General features: G+C 41.0%; 1 protein-coding gene across 5 annotated transcripts in view; it reads right to left on the minus strand.

Annotated features, from left to right (window-relative positions):
* The window catches only part of SORCS1 (sortilin related VPS10 domain containing receptor 1), a 300,139-nt gene that overhangs the window by 77,357 nt on the left and 203,064 nt on the right, over positions 1–19,718 (minus strand). For all 5 annotated transcript variants that reach the window (XM_062601967.1, XM_062601966.1, XM_062601965.1 and 2 more), the window contains one exon: positions 9,862–9,926. In XM_062601967.1, the coding sequence (XP_062457951.1) occupies positions 9,862–9,926 (65 nt within the window). The remainder of the gene's footprint in view (positions 1–9,861; positions 9,927–19,718) is intronic.

Here is a 19,718-nt window from a genome sequence, read left to right on the forward strand (position 1 = left end):
GGAACAGTGGATCTGAAGATGTGAGTCTATTCTGCAGGAGAGATGCTCTCTGTACTGAACCTCTACGGTTTCTCTGTCATCCCCGCGGGGTAGGATTTTCTGTAGAGCATGATGGCTTCTCCATGGTCACATCCTGAGTTTATTCAGAACATGGCCAAGGTCTGGAGCATACACAGGTATGCTGAAACCTGTCCCATAGTGTCACCACTGACAACCCCTTCCATGGCATGCTTCTGTGTTCCCTACAGCACTTACGACTCTGCAGAGGTCACCTTGGAAAGTAATTCAGACCACCTCCAGTTCAGAGGTTTTACCTAGTTCCCCCTTGACAGTGTGGGTAGGTGCACTCTGGCAACTCGGGCAATCATTCCACACTCTCTTGAAACTAGAAGCCTTAGCAGTTTCAATCAATCATATGTTTCAAAGTAAATGCAGCCCTAAATGCAGCCCTAAAGCCATCTCATCCACTGTCACTGTATGAGATGCCCTCATCTCCTATTCTGAAGGCCCGCAGGGTGCTCATGTCATTATCCGTCACCTGAAGAAAAACCAATTCTAATTTCTTCATGGTGTTAGTTTATCCTAGAATACAGAACCAGATTCTCAGTATTAAATCTGGGCTCTTTCAGATCAATTAAGAAGTTGCACTTTGCTTAATAACAAAGCCGATTTACAGGAAGATGGATTCTGGCATTTTAGCATTTAGCATGTATAGGACAGAAACACTATATGGTATTCAATGTTAGAACTACTTCTGATCTTTTTTCTTGGAGAGGCACAGCCCCTTTTTTATATAATTACCAGCTTCTGATTAGAGAAGCAGCATTTTACACTGAAATAGAATTGGCTGGATTTTTACCATCTCATATTTAATCTTGGTTTTAATTAAAATCTATCATTTGACATTTCTTTCCTTTCCTTCTAAGGGCTGTTGACTTCTGCTTGAAACAGACATGCAGGGTAATGAACCATCAGGAAAGTTTGGTGAGGGATGATTTTCCCCCAGCATTTGCAGAGTTCTTGGAATATATAGCATGTTAAATATTATTAGTCATTGCAGTTTATAACATTTTATGCTTTTGCAGCTCACTGCAAAACATTCATTAATACACCCCGGACAGGATGATCGAAATGCATTTTCCTTCAGAGGGACATGATTTTTCCCACATTAGCCACGAGAGGGCAGGGAACGACATAACTCAGCCTGCTCATTCCAGTGAGCTCAGGAAAGTTCTCTTTCTAAGCTGTTCAGCCCTCTGTCTCTCTTCTCCCAGGAAGGAGGGTGACAAGGGGGCCAGAGACTCTTCCACCACTCAGTAGTACAGTGTGGTGCAGCATGTCCCCTCTTTGTCATAAGATGAAGAATAGGCATGCATCTCTTCACCTGCAACACAAACAATTTCTGCTCCTGTTTAATTCAGTCCACTGTATCATGAAGGACAGCTCCCTACACCTACCCCCACAATTCATAGAAGAATGGCGTGGGTTGGAAGGGGTACATTCAAAGGCCATCTAGTTTCAACACCCCTGCAATGAGCAGGGACATCTTCAACTACACCAGGTTTCTCAAAGCCCCATCCAGCCTGACCTTGAACACTTCCAGGGATGGGGGCATCTGTCACCACTCCAGGCAATCTGTTCCAGTGTTTACACCACCCTCACTGGGACTCTAGATTTGAACACAGTACTGCAGATGGGGTCTCTCATTCTCTCTCAAGAAGGTTCCCGAGTGAAACTCCTGGCAATCCTGAGCTTAAACAAAGCAGCATCACAGTTGAAATGTCTGACTTCACCATCCCCTGAGTTTTTGCCAAGACTGGGTGGCTTTTCACACATGGGATTGAATCAGCCCAGCACAGAGCTATATAATATCAGATCTCCATTTCCCACCCTGTTTCCTTTTTTGCCCTCAACACCATTCTTTCCTTTTACTTCCACAAGGCACACCAGCTGTCTGGGAAACACAGACTGCAGTGCCACTGGGTTATCTATCCTGAGAGCACAGGGAGGTGGCATGATGGGTGGCTGCTGGGACCAGACAGCAAAGAAAATTAAGGGATCTCCTCCACAAGAGACTTTAAAGAGCAGGCCAGGTTGACATCCAGCAGAGGTAAGTTTTTTTGATCCTGTTTTAACAGAGGAATGGGGACTATGTCTATTTCTGCTGTGATCTCAGGAGTCTGTGCAGCAGTGATTGCACCACTGATGAAGATTTACTAAGGCAATTCTTGTGAATTTTTACAGTGCAATTCTCCACAGCTCCAATTCTAAAATGCCAGTAATAACTACTAAAGGGCAGAGCACTGAAATTGCTTAAGCTAACCTTCCAAACAGCCAAACCCTGAGATGGGCACACCAAGAAAAGCTCCCTCTGCTACCGGAGAAAGAAAGAAGGAAAACCAGGCTTCTTGTAGTGCCTGGATCCCTCCTTTTTCCTAAGGGAAGTTTTGCTGTGTTCAAGTTAATACAAGGATTTTTTTTTGGGGGGGGGAGGGGGGCATTTTATTCTTGTGGACAATTTATGTGATTCCATTGGCAGAGCTTTGTAATTTAGCATTAATTAATGTCAATTAATGTATTCAGTTGCTAGGCTCTGGAATTAATTTCATTAGTTTTCCCACACAGATGTTTTCCCTGCAATAGGTAATTAGTACATTATGCTTTTCATTTCCAGAAACCTCACCTCCAACAACAGCTGCTGTTTTTAATATACAACAAAAAAGTCACGCTGTGCCTGGAGAGAAGAACATAGCAACTCCCAGCTCTTACACCCCCAGACACTTTGATTTTGACAGGTTTAGACACCTAGGGTAGGATTCTTCTCGGGCAACAGCAGCTATTTCTGAAGCGGAAGCAAGAAGTCACAAAACCACAAGAATGAAGGAGACATCTTGTAAGGGAAAGCTCTGACAAAATTAATCTTTCAGTGGTGAAAGAGAATTGCAAATGCTAACACACAGCAAAAGCTGAGACCCAGAGGGACACTGTGCCATGAAATATTTTAGTCTTTTCTGTTTAGCTCAATCTCCATGTTAATATGTTCCCAAGGGAAATGCATCCCCTCTATCCCTGAGACATTTCTTGGCTCAGATGGTGGAGATGGATGGTTGTAGGTTGTTACTGGAGGTTGGTGAGCCTCTGCAAATGTACACAGTAGAGTTTCAAACCCCTTCCTAAAGCAGAGTAGGACTTTCTTCAGGATACTTGTTGCTGAGTGCTATTTTGGACAGTATATCAAACCTAATACTCATTGCTTTCTAGTCTATGCCTGCATGTAGATCTTTTGAAAACCTGATTTGATCACAAGAAGAATCAGAGAAAATACTTACTGTACTCACTGAAAATGTATAAATTTTATTTGTCTTGTCTTTAATGTATTGAGGAATGTATTATCTTTACAAATAAATTCATTAAGAACGAATCACGAGTTTATGCAAAAAACATCCACATAATCTATGACTTGTTTGTCTTCCAGATTTTCTATGGAGTATCCCAGTTCATAATTGAGTAGCTTAGACATTAGGGATAGTTTCAGCTTTTGAAGGATGTCTGGCATCCTGAACCCCAAGAACACAGTAACAACATATGTCACTGAAAGATCCAGGCCTGTAACCCCTCTCCAACAGTGACTAATAACAGAAGCCTAGAAAAGGTCATAAGAATTTGTCCGGTTGTCTTGGTAGTCCAAGTACACCTTCAGCATTCACAACCTCCCCTGGCAATGAGTTACACAATTTAATTAAATGTTCTCCCCTAATTTAATCTTTCTACTCCTTTTTTTTTTGAGAAGCACACAAAATAACTGTTCTTTCTCCATGTCCATCTGGTCTGAATGTCGATTTGTGAAACATTTGTAATATGGAAATATATTCAGGACTCTTCAGGACTGAGCAACTACAAAGCAATTAACCACTAATGAAGATCAGTGAAATAAAGCCATCCCATTTACTAACTACTCACACATCTGGTTTTGTCCTGCTGCTACTCTTTCTTCCTTGCATGTCATAGTCAGGAATTTTTCTCTACATGGGGACTTATATCCTCTGCCATTTATAGCATAAGCCTATAACTGCAGAAGGTAACAGATGTTATTCTCCAGGACAAATATCAATTGTGATCAAGAAAAAATACTAATAAGAACCAGGAAAAAATAAAAATAATAAAAAAAAATCACTGCACAGGTTTAGGCACTATGGGAATTAATTCACCACTCTAGCCATGTTAGCAAAAGATTGCCAGGCCAGGCTGCCTACTTGTTTTTTTTCCACAGCAGTGATTATTCTTCCTAGCAACCTTCTGTGAAAACAGAAATTAAAGTCTTAGCACAACTTTGTGATTCAGACACTATTGGCCAGATGTTGATCAGCAAGCAGAGTATGCCTGCTGACACCAGGTGAGGCTTTGGTCTTGCAATCACAGCAGCACCTAAATTACCTTTTGTCCTGGGTTCAGCAGTAGCAGTCATGTTTCTCCTTCTTGGTAGCTGGTGCAGTGCAGTGTTTTGACTTTCGGCCTGGGAACAGAGCTGATAGCGATGTTTTGGTTTGGCCAAGGACTTTGTGAGCCTCATGCTCTGCCAGGGAGGAGGGGGAGCCAGGAGGAAGCAGAGACAGGACACCTGACCCAAACTGACCAAAGAGGTATTCCATACCACAGCACGTCATGCCCAGGATGTAACTGGGAGTGAGCTGGAAGGGCTGGGAGATGGCAGGGTTGGAGGAGGTATCAGTCGGTGCTTGTTCGGGCTGAGGGGGGGCAAGTTATCGGTCGGCTGGTGCTGAGGTGTTGTATTCTCTTCCCTTGTTATTTCCTTTACCATTATTATCATTGGTGGTAGCAGTAGTGATCTGTGTTATACCTTAGTTACTAAACTGTTCTTATCTCAACCCGTAGGAGTTGCATTCTTTTCGATTCTCCTCTCCGTCCCTCCGGGAGTAGGGGGAGGGAAAGAAGGGGGGGAGTGAGTGAACGAGTTACCTGACTGGGTTTAAACCATGACACCTTTCCATATGAAAAGTTGCCATGTAAATAAGAGCAACAGAAGAAAAGCAAAGGAATCAAAAGTACTTTTCAAATATCAGGAGTTCTCTACATTTTTGCCAGCATATTAGAAAACCCTCTAGCTTCTTTCACCTATACTTAAGAAGAAAAAAATAAATTTCTAAATTAAAAACTCAAAATCAGTCAGCATCTATCTACATAAGTGAATGCATATCTCATTGTCCTGGGTTCAGCAGTAGCAGTCATTTTTTTCTCCTTCTTAGTAGCTGGTGCAGTGCTGTGTTTTTGACTTTCGGCCTGGGACACTCATATATGTAAGAGTTGGCTTTCTTGACATGCACCTATAGAAACTGTCACTCACACATCCTCTGAGTCAGCTTTGCCATTCTCTGGAGGGCTCAGTGGGTACCCAGTTAATCTCCAAATGCCTTGTAGGAATCCATCTTTCTAATCCTCACCAACAGCCTGGATTCTTCTCGAGGCATCACCTGATTAAAAATTACCTCCCGTTTCCATTAGCTTGAATACTGAGATAACCTTCTCTAGCTCAAATGAGATAAGCCCATAACTAAGGATTTTTCAGGACTTGTATATTCTTTAAAAACCTAAACCCTATATGTCATTAATTAATGGACAGTGAAGGAATCACTTCAAGCTGCATTTTAGCAAACCTAGGTTTAACTTCCACCAGTCACTCTGCTTGCTATCTATAGTGGTGAACATAACAAAGAGAAGCTTATTGTGTGGTTAAGAATGGTAGGGGATTAATGTATTACTGGGATGTTGACCTGAAAACAGGCAAAAATTATCCACTATTCCTGTTGACTTTGCTGGTTTGCCTTTGATCCTGTTCCAAAATCAAAGTGGAACATGAGGGACACCCAAGTGTACAAATGGAAATGTAAGATAAGGTTCATATGAACTTCTTCCAACCAGAAAAATCAGTTTTACCACTTTGTTCTCAGCCCCAGCTTGACGCAGATTGGGCCTGAAGCCTTTAAATAATAATAAAAAAAAATAAATCATACTTGAGAAGATAAAATTTGCCCAGTACTCTCCAAAATTACGCAGCAGGATTAAAAATATAAATGGCAATGTTTAGCCCTGCAAATCTATCTCAGTCAATACAACCAAATTGCAGAGTCTGTACTCATTTTGTTCATTACTACTTGCACCCTAGTTTGATCAGACACACTGTGTTCAGGAGTCCAGAGTTTTTCTGGTTCTGAGGAAAGAAAAAACAGTAGTGAGAACTTGTGTTCAGGTACAATATTGTTAGCCAGATCCTGAGCAGGTGTAACTCATGCTACTGAAGTTATACTGATTTATGCCTGCTAAGACACTCTTATTTTGGGCCTTGTAAACCTTTTACATTATGTATATGAACACAATAAATAAAATGCACAGACAGATCATAAGCATGGAGAAGAGATAGAGAGTTATTGGTTTTCTAGCAGGGAAAGCCCAATACTAAGGTTGTTGCTGACAGATGTTCTCAAACAACCCTGCCAGGGAGATGGGCTAACATCATATTCTGCTGACATTTCTACTTCTTCCCACCTAAAGCTGAAGTTGCACTACTCAGCTCCTGCTGGAAAAGATACCAGCACAAGAATGCGGTGTTTTTTCTTATCTGTACTGAGTTCATCAGGTTTTTGCTTAGCCCTTATTTTTCCACTTCAGGATCTTTTATTTTATTGTACCGATTGTGTGGCTGTTTCCACACTGCTCCCCTTTCTTCCCACCTTTCTCCCTGCCTTGTTTTGGCAAGTCTACCTGCGCAAATTCAATCCCTTTATTGGATTTTCACACTTGGTTAACTCTCAAAAGAGATATTCCAAACAAAGTATAAATAAGTAAATGCACGAAGAGAAAACAAACCCAAACCCAAAAACCAACACAAAAGATCCCACAAAAAATTACTTGCCAGTTACCCTCAGCTTGATAAAAATGTAACTTTCTCACTTCAGCACGCTTCCGCCAATCACCCCAGTGGCAGTCACGCACCTTCTTTCCGGAGGAGAAACATCTGTTCATCCATTGGAGGATCATGGTTACTTCATCCAGGAAAAGGAAACTGATTTGGTTCTTAGAAGAAGGCTTTAGTAGCTACCAGACCTATACACATGAAGTTGGTCATGGTAGCTAGAGTAATGGGCCATGAGCACACTCAACCTGTCTCAGTCCCAAAATCCTGCAATGCTAGCAAATTTCTTCTGGCAAAAAATGCTGTGCTATGTTCCAAGGTTACTGCTTCCAGCTACCCACCACAGTCCTCTGCCAGAGACCAATGCTTCCCAGAACTACAGGCAAAACAGTATGCACTTACTGAAAATCCAACACACTTTATTATACTGGCAATGTGCTGAACTGGGGACTTTTCTGACTCATGAGGAGAAGCACCAGCTGAATGAGTGGTTTGCAAGAGGGGTCACACTGGCTGAAAGTTTGGCACCACTGCTGTATTTACATCAGTAGATCTGTCACAGCCTCACTAACAGAAAAACTTCAGTTATGCTGCCTCACAACTAAGCCAATATAAGCACACAGAATCAGTTATTAGAGTTCAGTTGATGAGCAATAACTTTTTATTCCATAATTCTTTACTAACATGCCTGAGTCTTCAGTGAGGCCAGTTTCATCTACCTGTTTTTTGTTTTCCACCTTAAAAGCTTACTATATATATACTGTCATAAAGCTTACTAATTTGTTAAGCAGTCAAGAAGTCTTTTGCAGAAATATGCAACAGCTGTGCAAAATGTTCATTTACAGCCTAAGAACTCAAAATGTTCATATTACAGCCTAAGAACTCAAACTCATTTAAGGCATTTGGGGCATGGCACTTTCTGTGCCCACTATGAGCTGAACATCCCTTGAAAGCAGCACAAGAATATAGATCCTTAAACATCGACTGTAGTGCCTCATCTCAATGACCCCAAATTCTTAACGCCTTAAACCGCTAATATTTTGTGCTGAAACACACAGCTCTGTTGGAATATTTCCTTCTCATTTAGCATGTCCAGAGAAAGCCTCATGTTCCCAGTTTTGTTGCCATGTCCATGTAAGTGAATTTGACAGGAGAAATAATAAGAATCAGAGATCATAAAGGAAAAGAAACAGATAATACATTCTTTCACTTTTACTAATCTTGAATATCTTGAAATGGAAAGACTTTTTAAACTTTATGGTTTATATTGCAACTACTTCTTGTCAAAATTCATCTTCCAAAAAATTCTCTTTCATGCTAAATTTCAATGAGCTAAACCCCAGGTTACCTTACAGTTACTTTTTCAGTCAGTTTCCAATGACAAAATGCACATTTTAAGTAATACCACTGCATTTGGGGGTACAATTTAGAGAGAATTTTATCAGTTTTAAAGGCATTAATTCACTGCATCATTAATAGCTATATATTGCAAATGGTAAATATTCGCTTGTTCTGTTGCAGCAAAGCTGCTATTTACAGAGGAAACAATATGGAATTACAATGACAAGCTCTATAGCAGTCAGGCTTTTGGTCTGATGCCTTCCTGAGGCAATCCAGTGTTGCGGAAAATAAATCCATGGAGGAAGATCTGCAAAAGCAGTGGAGCTCAAAGGTAAACCTTGAGTAAGCATGGGTGGGAGGAGAAAAGGCCAGTGGGAGGCTTAAGGTGCCTGAGAGAATCTACAGCCAATTAGGAGAATATTTTGGAGTTGCAGGTAAAGAAGGTTCCTGGAATGGAGAAAAGCCCCTCAAGAGGCTAAGCAAGGAGGGAGAGGAGCTGATGAAAGTGAAGGACAGTGACAGGACAAGCAACAACAGTAAAGAATACACTTAAGCTGATCATTAAAAGGTTTCTGAAGTTAGATAAATGACATATTTTCAAAGGTAGTACCTAAGGCAGAGTATCCCTGGTCTGTTAAAACTCTAAAGCTATGAACCAGGGGATATTATGCACTGTGTGAAACAACAGCAGCTAGACTCTGCAACCCAGGAACTTCTCTCCAATGCCATGTTCCCATGAACAAAATCACATAGGAAGAAAAAAAAAAGTGCGGTATACACTAATGCCAATTACTCCTTATCATCTGTTCTTCCTTACTGTGTTCTCAGCTCCTTTCACAGCCTGTTCCAACTTTTTGCCTTGCTGGAAAAGCTTCTCTTCTTGCAAACCTGCCCTGAATCAGTCAAACCCCTCATATTAAATGAGTGAATCACTAAATATAAGCCAGATTTCCATCATGATACTGCCTGGTTACAAGAATGTAAGGGCAGTCCAGAGCCATAGAATCAACATGGTTGGAAAAGACCTTTGAGATCATCAGGTCCAACCCTTACCTCAGCACTGCCACGGCCACCACTAACCCATGTCACTGAGGGCCTCTTCCAGGGACAGTGACTCCAGCACTGCCCTGGGCAGCCTGTTCCAATGCCTGAGCACCCTTTGGGGAAGGAATTGTTCCTCATCTCCATCTAAACCTCCCCTGGTGCAGACTGAGGTCATTTCCTCTTGTCCCATCCCTTGTTCCTTGGGAGCAGAGACCAGCCCCTCCTGGCTCCATCCTCCTGTCAGGCAGTTGTAGGGAGCGATAAGGTTCCGCCTGAGCCTTCTCTTCTCCAAACTAAACAACCCCAGGTCCCTCAGCCGTTCCCCATCACACTTGTGCTCCAGGCCCTGCACCAGCTCCGTTGCCTTCTATGGCCCCACTCCAGCACCTCGAGGTCTCTCTTGCAGTGAGGAGCCCAGAGCTGAACACAGGGTTCGAGGTGCAGCCTCACCAGTGCCCAGTGCAGCGGCACAATCACTGCCCTGGCCCTGCTGCCACACTGCTGCTGCTGCAGGCCATACCGCAATATTTGAAAGCTGATGTACTTACGACCATCCACTGTCTTTGCCTCCAGGTGAACGAGATCAGGCTCTCTACCAGACCCCACCATAGACCTGTAAAAGTACAAATTGATACAAAGGCATTAAAAAACAACAGATACGATGAATGTCTGAGATATTAATTCCACAGGAGGTCCTATTTAACTGGACCTAAACTCATACTCACAAGTAAGAGCTGATCATGTTGAAAGCACTTTGGAGTTTTCCCTAAAATAAACTTGAACATTTGAAAAAAAATCTACCATTTTATGAAGTCAATGCCGTTGTACTTATGAATTCTTTATTTCTGATCCCTGTACTTCACTTATTTCTGCCTGGAAACTTGTTTCTGTTCTTCTTGGTGCCTGACATGTTTATGTGTCTCCTAGTTTGGTCAGAACCATGCATTTCAGTTCTGGGTGGGATAAAGAAGACTTTCATTGATGGGATAATAGTGTTTGCCAGCATACTAATTATAGCTGTTCCTTTATATTGGACATTTTATGCACATTTGCTTAAGTGACACTCTTAATGATCAATGTTCCCTCATTAATTAAGATATTTTAAAAGCCCACTTCATCTCAGGACATTTTATCACTTCTGATCTAATAAAAACAATGTTCCATTAATAAAAGAAATTTCAGACCGATTCAAAAAATGACTGTTCATTCACTCTGAATTAACAAGCAACAACATAAAGTCAATGAGCACTGCAAATAAGGGGTTCTTGGACTCAAGCTTTGCTTCCATTTTTAGGTTCCCCTGCACTGCCACTGCTGGCCTCAACAACTCCCTGGGACTGTTCAAATGGCCTGTGGTTTTGTAGACAGTCTGAATTATGGCAGTAGAGGCTGCAAGTGTGTGCTAATCCCATTAAAAGGCAGCCTTAGCAGCATCTCTGACAATCAGTCTTGTTTCTGGTCCTATCATCCAGGTCATAATCCTAGACTACGGCTAAAGGTTAAACAGCCAGTTTCTTGTTAGCTGCCTGACCTCCAAGTTACTAGTTGAATGAGGGAAGAGAAACATTCATTTCTAGTGATAAATTAGATGTTGTTCTGTTCAAAACCTCATTATTTTTCAGAAAATCAAAAGTGAAGTTCAAACAGCAATTTAGACCTTCATTCTGTTCCCACTGACTGCAATCAGAGGCAGCTCCAGCCCTTAATCATCATGCACATTACCTAATAACCATTATAAAAATGTTAACAAGACTATTTGTGTCCTGATTAATCCTTAGCTATGCTTGACAAGATCTGTAGCAATTCTCTAGCTCAAAAAGGTTTGGATATATTTGTTCTCCTTTGCTGGGGAATGGAAGTTTCAAAGACTCTGAGCCAGCATTGCTTTCACCTCTTCTCCATTTTTAATAGCATTTATGGCAAGGTCTTTCTCCTGTCAACTTATATTTAAAATATCTGCTTCCTGATAATTGATACCACATGGGTGGGAAGGGAGTAGCTTCCTAAAGCATTCTTCCTTCACTTGCCAACTTTAACACATTTAGAGACAAAATGCTGGACCTGCTAGTTATAATTCAGTTCAAGGTAGACAGATGCCAATGACAAACACCTCTTAAAAACTGCAGAAGGCCTAAGCTTGTAATTTAGCATATCTCCTTTTTATTCTTGTTTATTCAAGCTGGCTTTAAGCACACCTGGAACTGGGCTATTACAGAAGACACAGAACAGATTTGCAACACATTCCTCCTCCTGACCTCACACAGCCCCATGGGGATGTGAACTCTCCAAAGAAACAAGGATTATATTCCACAGACTTAAGCACAGTCTCCTCAGAAAGATGCAATGATGGTATTCATCCAGCAAAGAACTTGCTGTTCTAGTAAAAGCCTGTGAGTCTGCAGTCAGGTTCTTTGTGAGTTTCCCCTTCATAGTGCTATTCTGATGCTCCTCTTCTGCATCTTCTTGGGGAAAGTCAGCTATTTCAGAATGAGATGCCTCACTGATGGATGGGACGTGATTGCTGTTTTCACTTGTGATATTAGCTATAATTTACATCAAACTTTTAAATGCCTTAAAAGCAGCATATAAATATCTGGACCCACTAAGCCCTGAAAGCTAGAAGGCTACAGCTGTAGTGACCTGCATATTACTTACTTTCACACTGTGACAGTCAGTTACTGGAACTGCAGAAACTTCAATTCAAGGAAGAATTAAGCCATCAGTTGTCCCAAGGATGTACAAAACAAGGATGGCTGAAACATAACTCGTGATAAACATTATTCATCTATTCAAGGGCTTTCTTTCTTTTGACATCTCCTAACCTCTGTAAATTGGAAAAATGATGACAAATGATGAAAACTGAGGTGCAGACAATCTAAGAGAGTTCCTAAAGTCAAACAGGACATCCGAGGTAGAGGAAAGAACCATATCTAGGTCTTCCTATCTGCTAGATCTTTCTTCCTCCCATAGAAAATACATATTTCATTGGTTTGATATATAATGGCTTAATTTACTTGTGACAACACAAGGTCACGCTCAGACCCATAATATAAATAACACAAACAACCAGTTGCAAAGGACAGGCAAAATACAAAGACATATCTGCTGAACTCAGTATTAGCTGTACACAGCTGACATCCAGAAGCATATCACTCCCATCTGGGTTCTGCTGAAAATTTTCTGACCAAAACTTTTTAATGTCTTATTTTCTTGTATCATGCTGTCTTGTTCCATGGCAGCCCTGTGATATTTCTATATACATCCCTCCTTACCACCTGAAAAGCCATATAAAATAATGTCCATCTTACCCAGTTATATACTAGAGATATTTAACTCTGAGCAAATCACACACAACACTTTTTGCAGGCAGTGAGGAGAAACAGGCAGTTTTGCACAGTGGTTCATCTGAACGGTGTTAATATGACTTCATGAGAACACAAGCTTTAGCCCAGAAACAGCTGTTTCTCTCCATTGAATGTAAGATGCTATGCTACAGTCAATCACATGTTCTGTCAATCACATAAAGGTCCTGAAGCAGGTAACACAACAGACCTGAAATATGTTTACCTACATTTCAAAACATGAATTACTGATAAATTATGGACTGTAAGTAAAGGAGAAAAAGAATGTCCTGGGCTGCCTTCTCTGAGAGTTTTATATGGTTTATATAGCTTACCTCAGCTTTATTACTTACTATATGAGTGTAAAAGCCTACAAGACATTCAGGATGCAATACTGACCACAGTGAGCATGTAGGGGAGATAAATATCATCCTCTTGGTTACATTGTACCTGAGAACATGCACCCTATAGGACAGGAACATCCTTTTACATGCATAGGAAAATCAGTTCTTAAAGCACCTACTGGAAACAAGGTGTTAGGAACTGTGGAATATATATCTGAAATCTTCAACTTTTAGTATGTCAACCAGATCTATCACACCACCACTGAGCATGCAGCTACACTATTAGTGAATTTTCTTGGCTTTTTCATTTGGTTGGGGGAAAAAATAAATAATCATCCCTAGAAGCTTAGGAAGACACTGTACATCTACAAGCCTAGTATTATTAAATAACAGTGTTAAGCCCATAACATTAGTATAAAACAAAATGAATAAACCTAACTGATTACAAAGAAATTCCAGTCCTGACTGATGCCTGGGTTCAAAGGTTCTTATACCAAAACTAGAGTGATCAATAAATACAAGTTTCACATATGGAAGAGGAAACTACATGCTGGATTTGCCCTAGGTAACACCAGAGCCTCAAACTCAATGAATCTAACATGATACAACTGCCTGCTCTACTTCATTATCTTTTGTGTGCATAGACAAAGCAACCTGGTCAAGCTACACTTCACAAGCTAAGCAAGGAAAAGCACTGTGCTTTGATAGCTTGTAAACCAAATATCCTACAAACATCAAGGGTACGGATGAACAACACTCTGGGACCCATGGAGTTTCTGATTTCTCTCAGGAATTCATCTAAAATTAAACAGCAGTCCAAAACTTGGCCATGTCCTATTTTGAGCAATTTTTGTTAACTAAGCTGGCAGCACTTTCTTCTCATATTTCTCAATTCTATTCTTTCCTTTCAGCATTCATTCTCAAAGACCAATCACTTATATATCCACAAACTTTTCTTCTTGCTGTGGTCTATGTTTTCATTTTATGGTAAAATGCCAGCATGCCCTTTGTCCGTCCCTTTAATCTCAGGCTTTCTGTAATACTCCCTGAAACTTCAGTACACCAGGGATACGCTTGCAACAGGTTTTGCTGAATGCTGCCTATTGTATTTTGGGGATTAGCTTTTTGAGTTTTGCTGGTATAATCGTCTGCGTGTTTTGAAAAAAAAAAAAAAGAAAAAGAAAAAAAAGACATTAAAAAAAATCTTTGAAGAAAATGAGGATTTTAAAAAAATGAGGATTTAAAAAGCCAAGAGGAGAGCAAGGCAGTGACCCCACTGCCTTTATGCAGAAGATGCTCACATTACTAAAAATGTAGGACCCCCACAGTCCTATCACAAAGTTGCTTTCTAAAATTTTAATCACGATCTGCACTTGAGAGCTCCACAAATCGATATCACTGGCTGCAGTGCAGTAATTGCTCAATGCAGATTCTACATCTACCGTGAGAAGCAGCACAGAGAAAAGACCCCGAATCTTCCTCTGGTTTAGAACTAGTCTGAACAAAACAAAAGCAGCCTGGCACTTCACATTGCACAGCTAATGCTAGTTGGCATATTTCTGTAGTGACCAACCCCTCGCCATCTCTCTGTCTGAAACATTTCTAAAACCTTGGCTTCCTTGGCCTGTCAGCTCTTGTGAGCCAAGGAAATTCAATAGAGACCCTGTTATCCTGGGGTTTCCACCTCTTCTATCTTTTTTCACTTCTAGGGACAAAAGCAATTGTTTATGGATGCTGGGAACTGATGAGGTTTGCAAGGCAGTCAGACCACTCTGAACTGCAAAAAGGCATCATTGTGAAGACAGCAAAAGCTTCCACTTGGTGTATTTAACTTCAAAGCGCCATTTTTAATAAACAAAGAACTTGAAGCACCAGACAATCAAGGCTCCATCTCAAGGGCTTGTGCATTCTGGCTGGGTGCCCTTGGTTTTGGATACTTGACTTCAGACACAGTCTGCGACTACATGCACAAGAAGACTGATGCCAAACATTTCATATGTATTCCTTGTACCATATATGATCACACCAGTCAAGATCAAAGGTCTTTCAAGCTAAGCAATAAATGACAATGTTATTTTACAGAATCTCCAATGCAAATGGCCCAGAATGAAAGCTGGAAGAACAGAAATGCTATGCCCTTTTCACAGACAGAACCAGTGTGAATGTCATTTGTTCTTTATATGAGAACAGAGCTCTTATGCTGCTTTCCCACATCTCAGAGGAAATGAACAAATGCAGAATCAGGACTCCTACAACCATCCCTCACCTTCTTTTGAAGGGAATAAGGTATGATTTGTTCATGCAGCAAAGGATGGCAGACAAATAACAGATAACAGCACAACTCTAGTAAGGTGGGAGGAATGAGATTCACCTAGTTCTGGGCATTTTGAGCTGACTGACACTGACTCAAGAGTAGGTCAGAAGTGGCTGCAACACAACACCAAACAGAAAAGCAGCACATCCCTTCAAAAATCCTGACTGACCCCTCATCATTTGCCTCTTTGCCCTCTATTCGCTTCCTGAAACCTGTCCTGATTCTTTCTCCTTCTGGACTTTAGACTCTAGCTGCATTCTGCAGATGACTTTGTGCTTACTGTGTTATTTCTTTTGAGATGTCTCCTGACCTTCAGAATTCCTTCTTCCCAACCCCAATTTAAGCACACCTCCATCTTTACATATACTGCATTACACAGAAAGGCTAATTAGCTGCAACAGGTGGAAGAGAGAACATACTCTCAAAGATCCTTATGCCAAAGTTGTCCTATGAACATAAATATTCTAACAAGCTTTATCCTGTCACAATAGAGCCATAAAGTTGCTCTTTTCAGCACATGATAATGGCTTTGTAATTCAATTATTGGTAAAAATTGCCTTTGGGGATTTATCTTCCTTTCGCCTCAGCACTCATGAGAATCCCTTATCGTAAATCTTGCCAAGGCAAAATCAGCTCCCCCACTGCCTCTGGGACACATTGTGCTCCTTCATGTTAAAAAATTGACAGGTTATTCCAACTTATTGAATAGCAGGTTTTTGTTTCAAAGGACAGTGTGAAAACAACAAGAGTGGATGACGTCCACGGAGTCCTCAGTAGCATCATTTTTTTTCATCCCACTGATGCTTCTGTAACACTCTAAATCCTAATTGCCATTCATAAAAATAGTAACACATGGCACTGAACAAGGAGCTTTTTGCCCAAAGATACAAAAGTACTTGACAATCAACCTTTAAGTAACCTTCGCTGTGTGCTACTGATTTGTTCAAGACCTATGGAAAAGTACAAGACCAGCAGACCAAGTTAGAAAGCAGGGCTGAGGAAAATTTTTTGTTCTCAGCTATATAGATAAACTCCACTGATTAGTCAAGAGCACAGGGACCTCATTGATTTGACCAAGAGCACACAGTTTTTATGTGGCAAAGACAAAAAAAGAGCTTGAGAGTCCTCCAGGCTCCTTTCTCTTTTACTACTACACTGACTCCATAATGACTTTGCAGATACTCTCCGTTCCTTTTTCTTAGTTTGCAGAGGTGAGTGAATCTGGCCCCACTGAGCTTAGTGTGAGAGGGAATTCTTGTGGTTTGTTTAGTCCCTATTATGTGAAATTTTACACATTTTACTATTCCTGGAACACACTGTAAAGATTGCTATCTAGCTTTAAACATCTCTTAACAATACTATCTAGACATGATTTAGAAACAAAGGACCAGATTCCAGACAGGCATAAATCAGCATTTCATTTCTTTATATCTGGCCAATAAATCTCCCCTGTCAATAATCTAATTAGATTTTCCCTGCTACATCTCTGCACTATTCTTTCCCACATTGTCCAATTAGATGAAACGATACAATTTTGTGCAATTCAACTGGCAGCCACTGGGCCAAATCCATCCTGTGCTATGCTTTATGTAGTTTGTCACCTTTTCCCTAGAACTGATGAAAAAATAGCAGTGCAGTGAGTAAAGCCCAACTTCTAGTTGTGCCACCTCACAACACTGACCCAGAAAAAATGGTGGCTCTTGCTATTAACACTAAAATAGATAAGCAGGTAAACGGGTGATGTGATTTCCAGGATATGGGTAGTCACTTTTACTCTCACCATAACTTTTTAAGCCTAGAGTGGGATTATCCACAGCCTTCCACCTCATGATGTCCACATACCCTACAGCTTTGAGGCCAGCAGCAAACCAAGCCTTCTCCTCCACTGCAGTAACGCCACAGCCCTTTGTGGGATGCTTCAGAGAGGAAACTTCCTAAAACTCTGAAATAGACTGATGCAAATTCTCAGGGAGATAGGTATCTATTGCTGGTAATGCTGGGTGGGAGGAATTTCTTAAAATAAGGATCTAAACTAAGTGGATAGAATTCAGTTACCAGGATTAAATCCTGATTTTAGGATAGTTCTCATGTCCTATATCTCTTTTTTTATATATTGCAGGAAACTTAAGACATCCTACTGGGTTGAAAGGAGAGAAGGAGGAAGGCCCCCTCTAGTTAAAGCCCCTGAACTCGGCTACCTGATATAGTGGACCAAACCTACCTTATTTACTGCTTCTCTGCTATTACAGTCTAATACGATCATGGTTTCCCACTGTGTTAAGATGCATGTTTCTGGCCTTTTGGAGTGCTGTGGCCCAGTCAGTATGCTCTGGAGGAGGCCAGGAAGTCAATTAAAGCAAGAATGCCAAGTCAACTCTGGTAACACAGTATGCTGCTCATTAAACATACAACAGAAAACAGCAGTGAAAACTTCCTGACATAGATACAGAGAAATCCAGAGGTAACTATACCATGCAACTGCCTCAAGGGCTGACCTTTATAGGTGCATATGGAGAAATCAGCTGCTTAGTCCAATGCCTTCTGAAGACTGACATGTTCCATGTTCCAGACATACTGCATAGCACTGCAGCTTCTCCTATAGACTAGCCCTCAAATCAAGATTTTTAACATGGTATCCAGATGCTTGCCTACTTCTGCAGATCTCAAATGGGGGGAAGTGGATGAGATTGACGTTGAAGCTCATGGGAGTCTGTACTTATTTATGAAGTATCTCTGGATGATTTTTTTTAAGATAAATCTAGCGAATAGGGAAAACCAAAACACACCAACTTATGCATCCATCAGACTGGGGCCTCTCAGTACAGAAAGGCTTATTCAAGTGAATCAGAATGTTTTGGTTTGTAAGGGACCTTAAAGATCACCTAGCTCAAATCCCCCTGCCATGGGTAGGGACACAATTTAGCCAACATAAACAGGATTGCAGCATTTGCCAAATTCTATACACATGCAACGTATAAACAAAAAAAATTATTGTCACACCTTTATTTTTATTTCAATGCCAACATTGTCTCTGCAATTACCTCAAGGATCTAATGCTTTTGTTACGAAAATCTGTTTTGCACTGCAAAGCTCATTTCAGTCAATCTTGGTTTTCCTGTCTATCTAAACCTCTCAGAAAATGAACAAAATCTGTGGATATGCAAAACTAGAGCACCCACTGCATTAAGGCTTGAGGATACAGGGAGGTAAGAGGCATTTTTGTCCTATTCAGAGTAATACAGTGCAGAGTCCCAAGCCAGCACAGACTCCAGCCAGTCATTCCATGCAGCACAGGATACTGGCATGGCATTTATAAACAACACAAATCTAAATAGCCTAAAGTCAGCTCTGTTGTTTACAAGCAGCAAGCTTGGGTAACACTGTACTGGAATCATCACCAGTTTCCCTGTGCCAGAATAAGTACAGGGAAAGACAGGTTTTATCAGATCTTTGCAGTGTTTCTATAACATGTTACTGGAGGATAAGACTCTAAGGGGAGAAGGGGAGAGAGCCATGTAAATGGTCAAGATTCTATTCAGTTATGACCTCCAAGAGAACATTCAAGTTACTATTCTATCCCCATGATAATCTAACGAGGTTGAGGAGGTTTATTCTCATGCATGGTGGAACCCTGCCAAGCTAAGGATTTAGGACTGAGGAGTTATATTTTGCTGTGACAAATCTTGATTTGATTATGAGTGACATGTTCTGTCAAGGGACTACTAGGACCAGAGGATCTGGTTATTACCAGAGGGCTATCAGCCTCTGCTGTGTGACTTTGGGCAATTTTCTCAGCCTTGTCCAGGGAATAAAAGTGTATTTTGGATCTCAATTTCTTAAGAACTAAAACTTATCACAAATCCAAAGATTCTAAATGGGTTTTTAATAGCAATGGAAAGAGGATGCTTCAAGTGTTTTTCCTGTCCTTGCTGACACACACGGGGCTGGCAAGTTTGTATCTCTGGAAGCCAGACAGGCATAAAATCTTAATTCTCAAGATAAATCTGAGAGATTTCAGGCTTTGTTTGTACCAAACAGGTAGAGCAACATCAGGGTCTAGCTGAGAACTGTAAGCAGAGGTTTTCACTAAATCCATTGAAAAGCCAGTGGGGTATTTAGTGAACACTGGCAACTGAGAGTATGCTTCCTTGCACCCTGGCTGCACAGGATGTAACACTGACCTTTCTGATACGAAAACAGTCAATGTCAAAGGCACTGACTAGTGGCAAAGTGCTCTACTATGTGTTACTCACCATCAGAAATGTTAGCAGTAGCAGCATTGTAAGGGCCAAGGAAAGGCACAGTTGTAGATTTGCTCTTCACTCTGGCCCCTGGCAGCGTTGTTTGCTGCAGTTCATTTGTATCTTTAAGCTGGCAGACATGAAGCTGCCTAAATACGTTAGCAA

This window comes from Pezoporus occidentalis, unplaced genomic scaffold (genome assembly GCF_034315485.1).
Source record: "Pezoporus occidentalis ecotype Australia unplaced genomic scaffold, CSIRO_AGI_Poc_V1 ctg73, whole genome shotgun sequence".
Taxonomy (NCBI): Eukaryota; Metazoa; Chordata; class Aves; order Psittaciformes; family Psittacidae; genus Pezoporus; species Pezoporus occidentalis.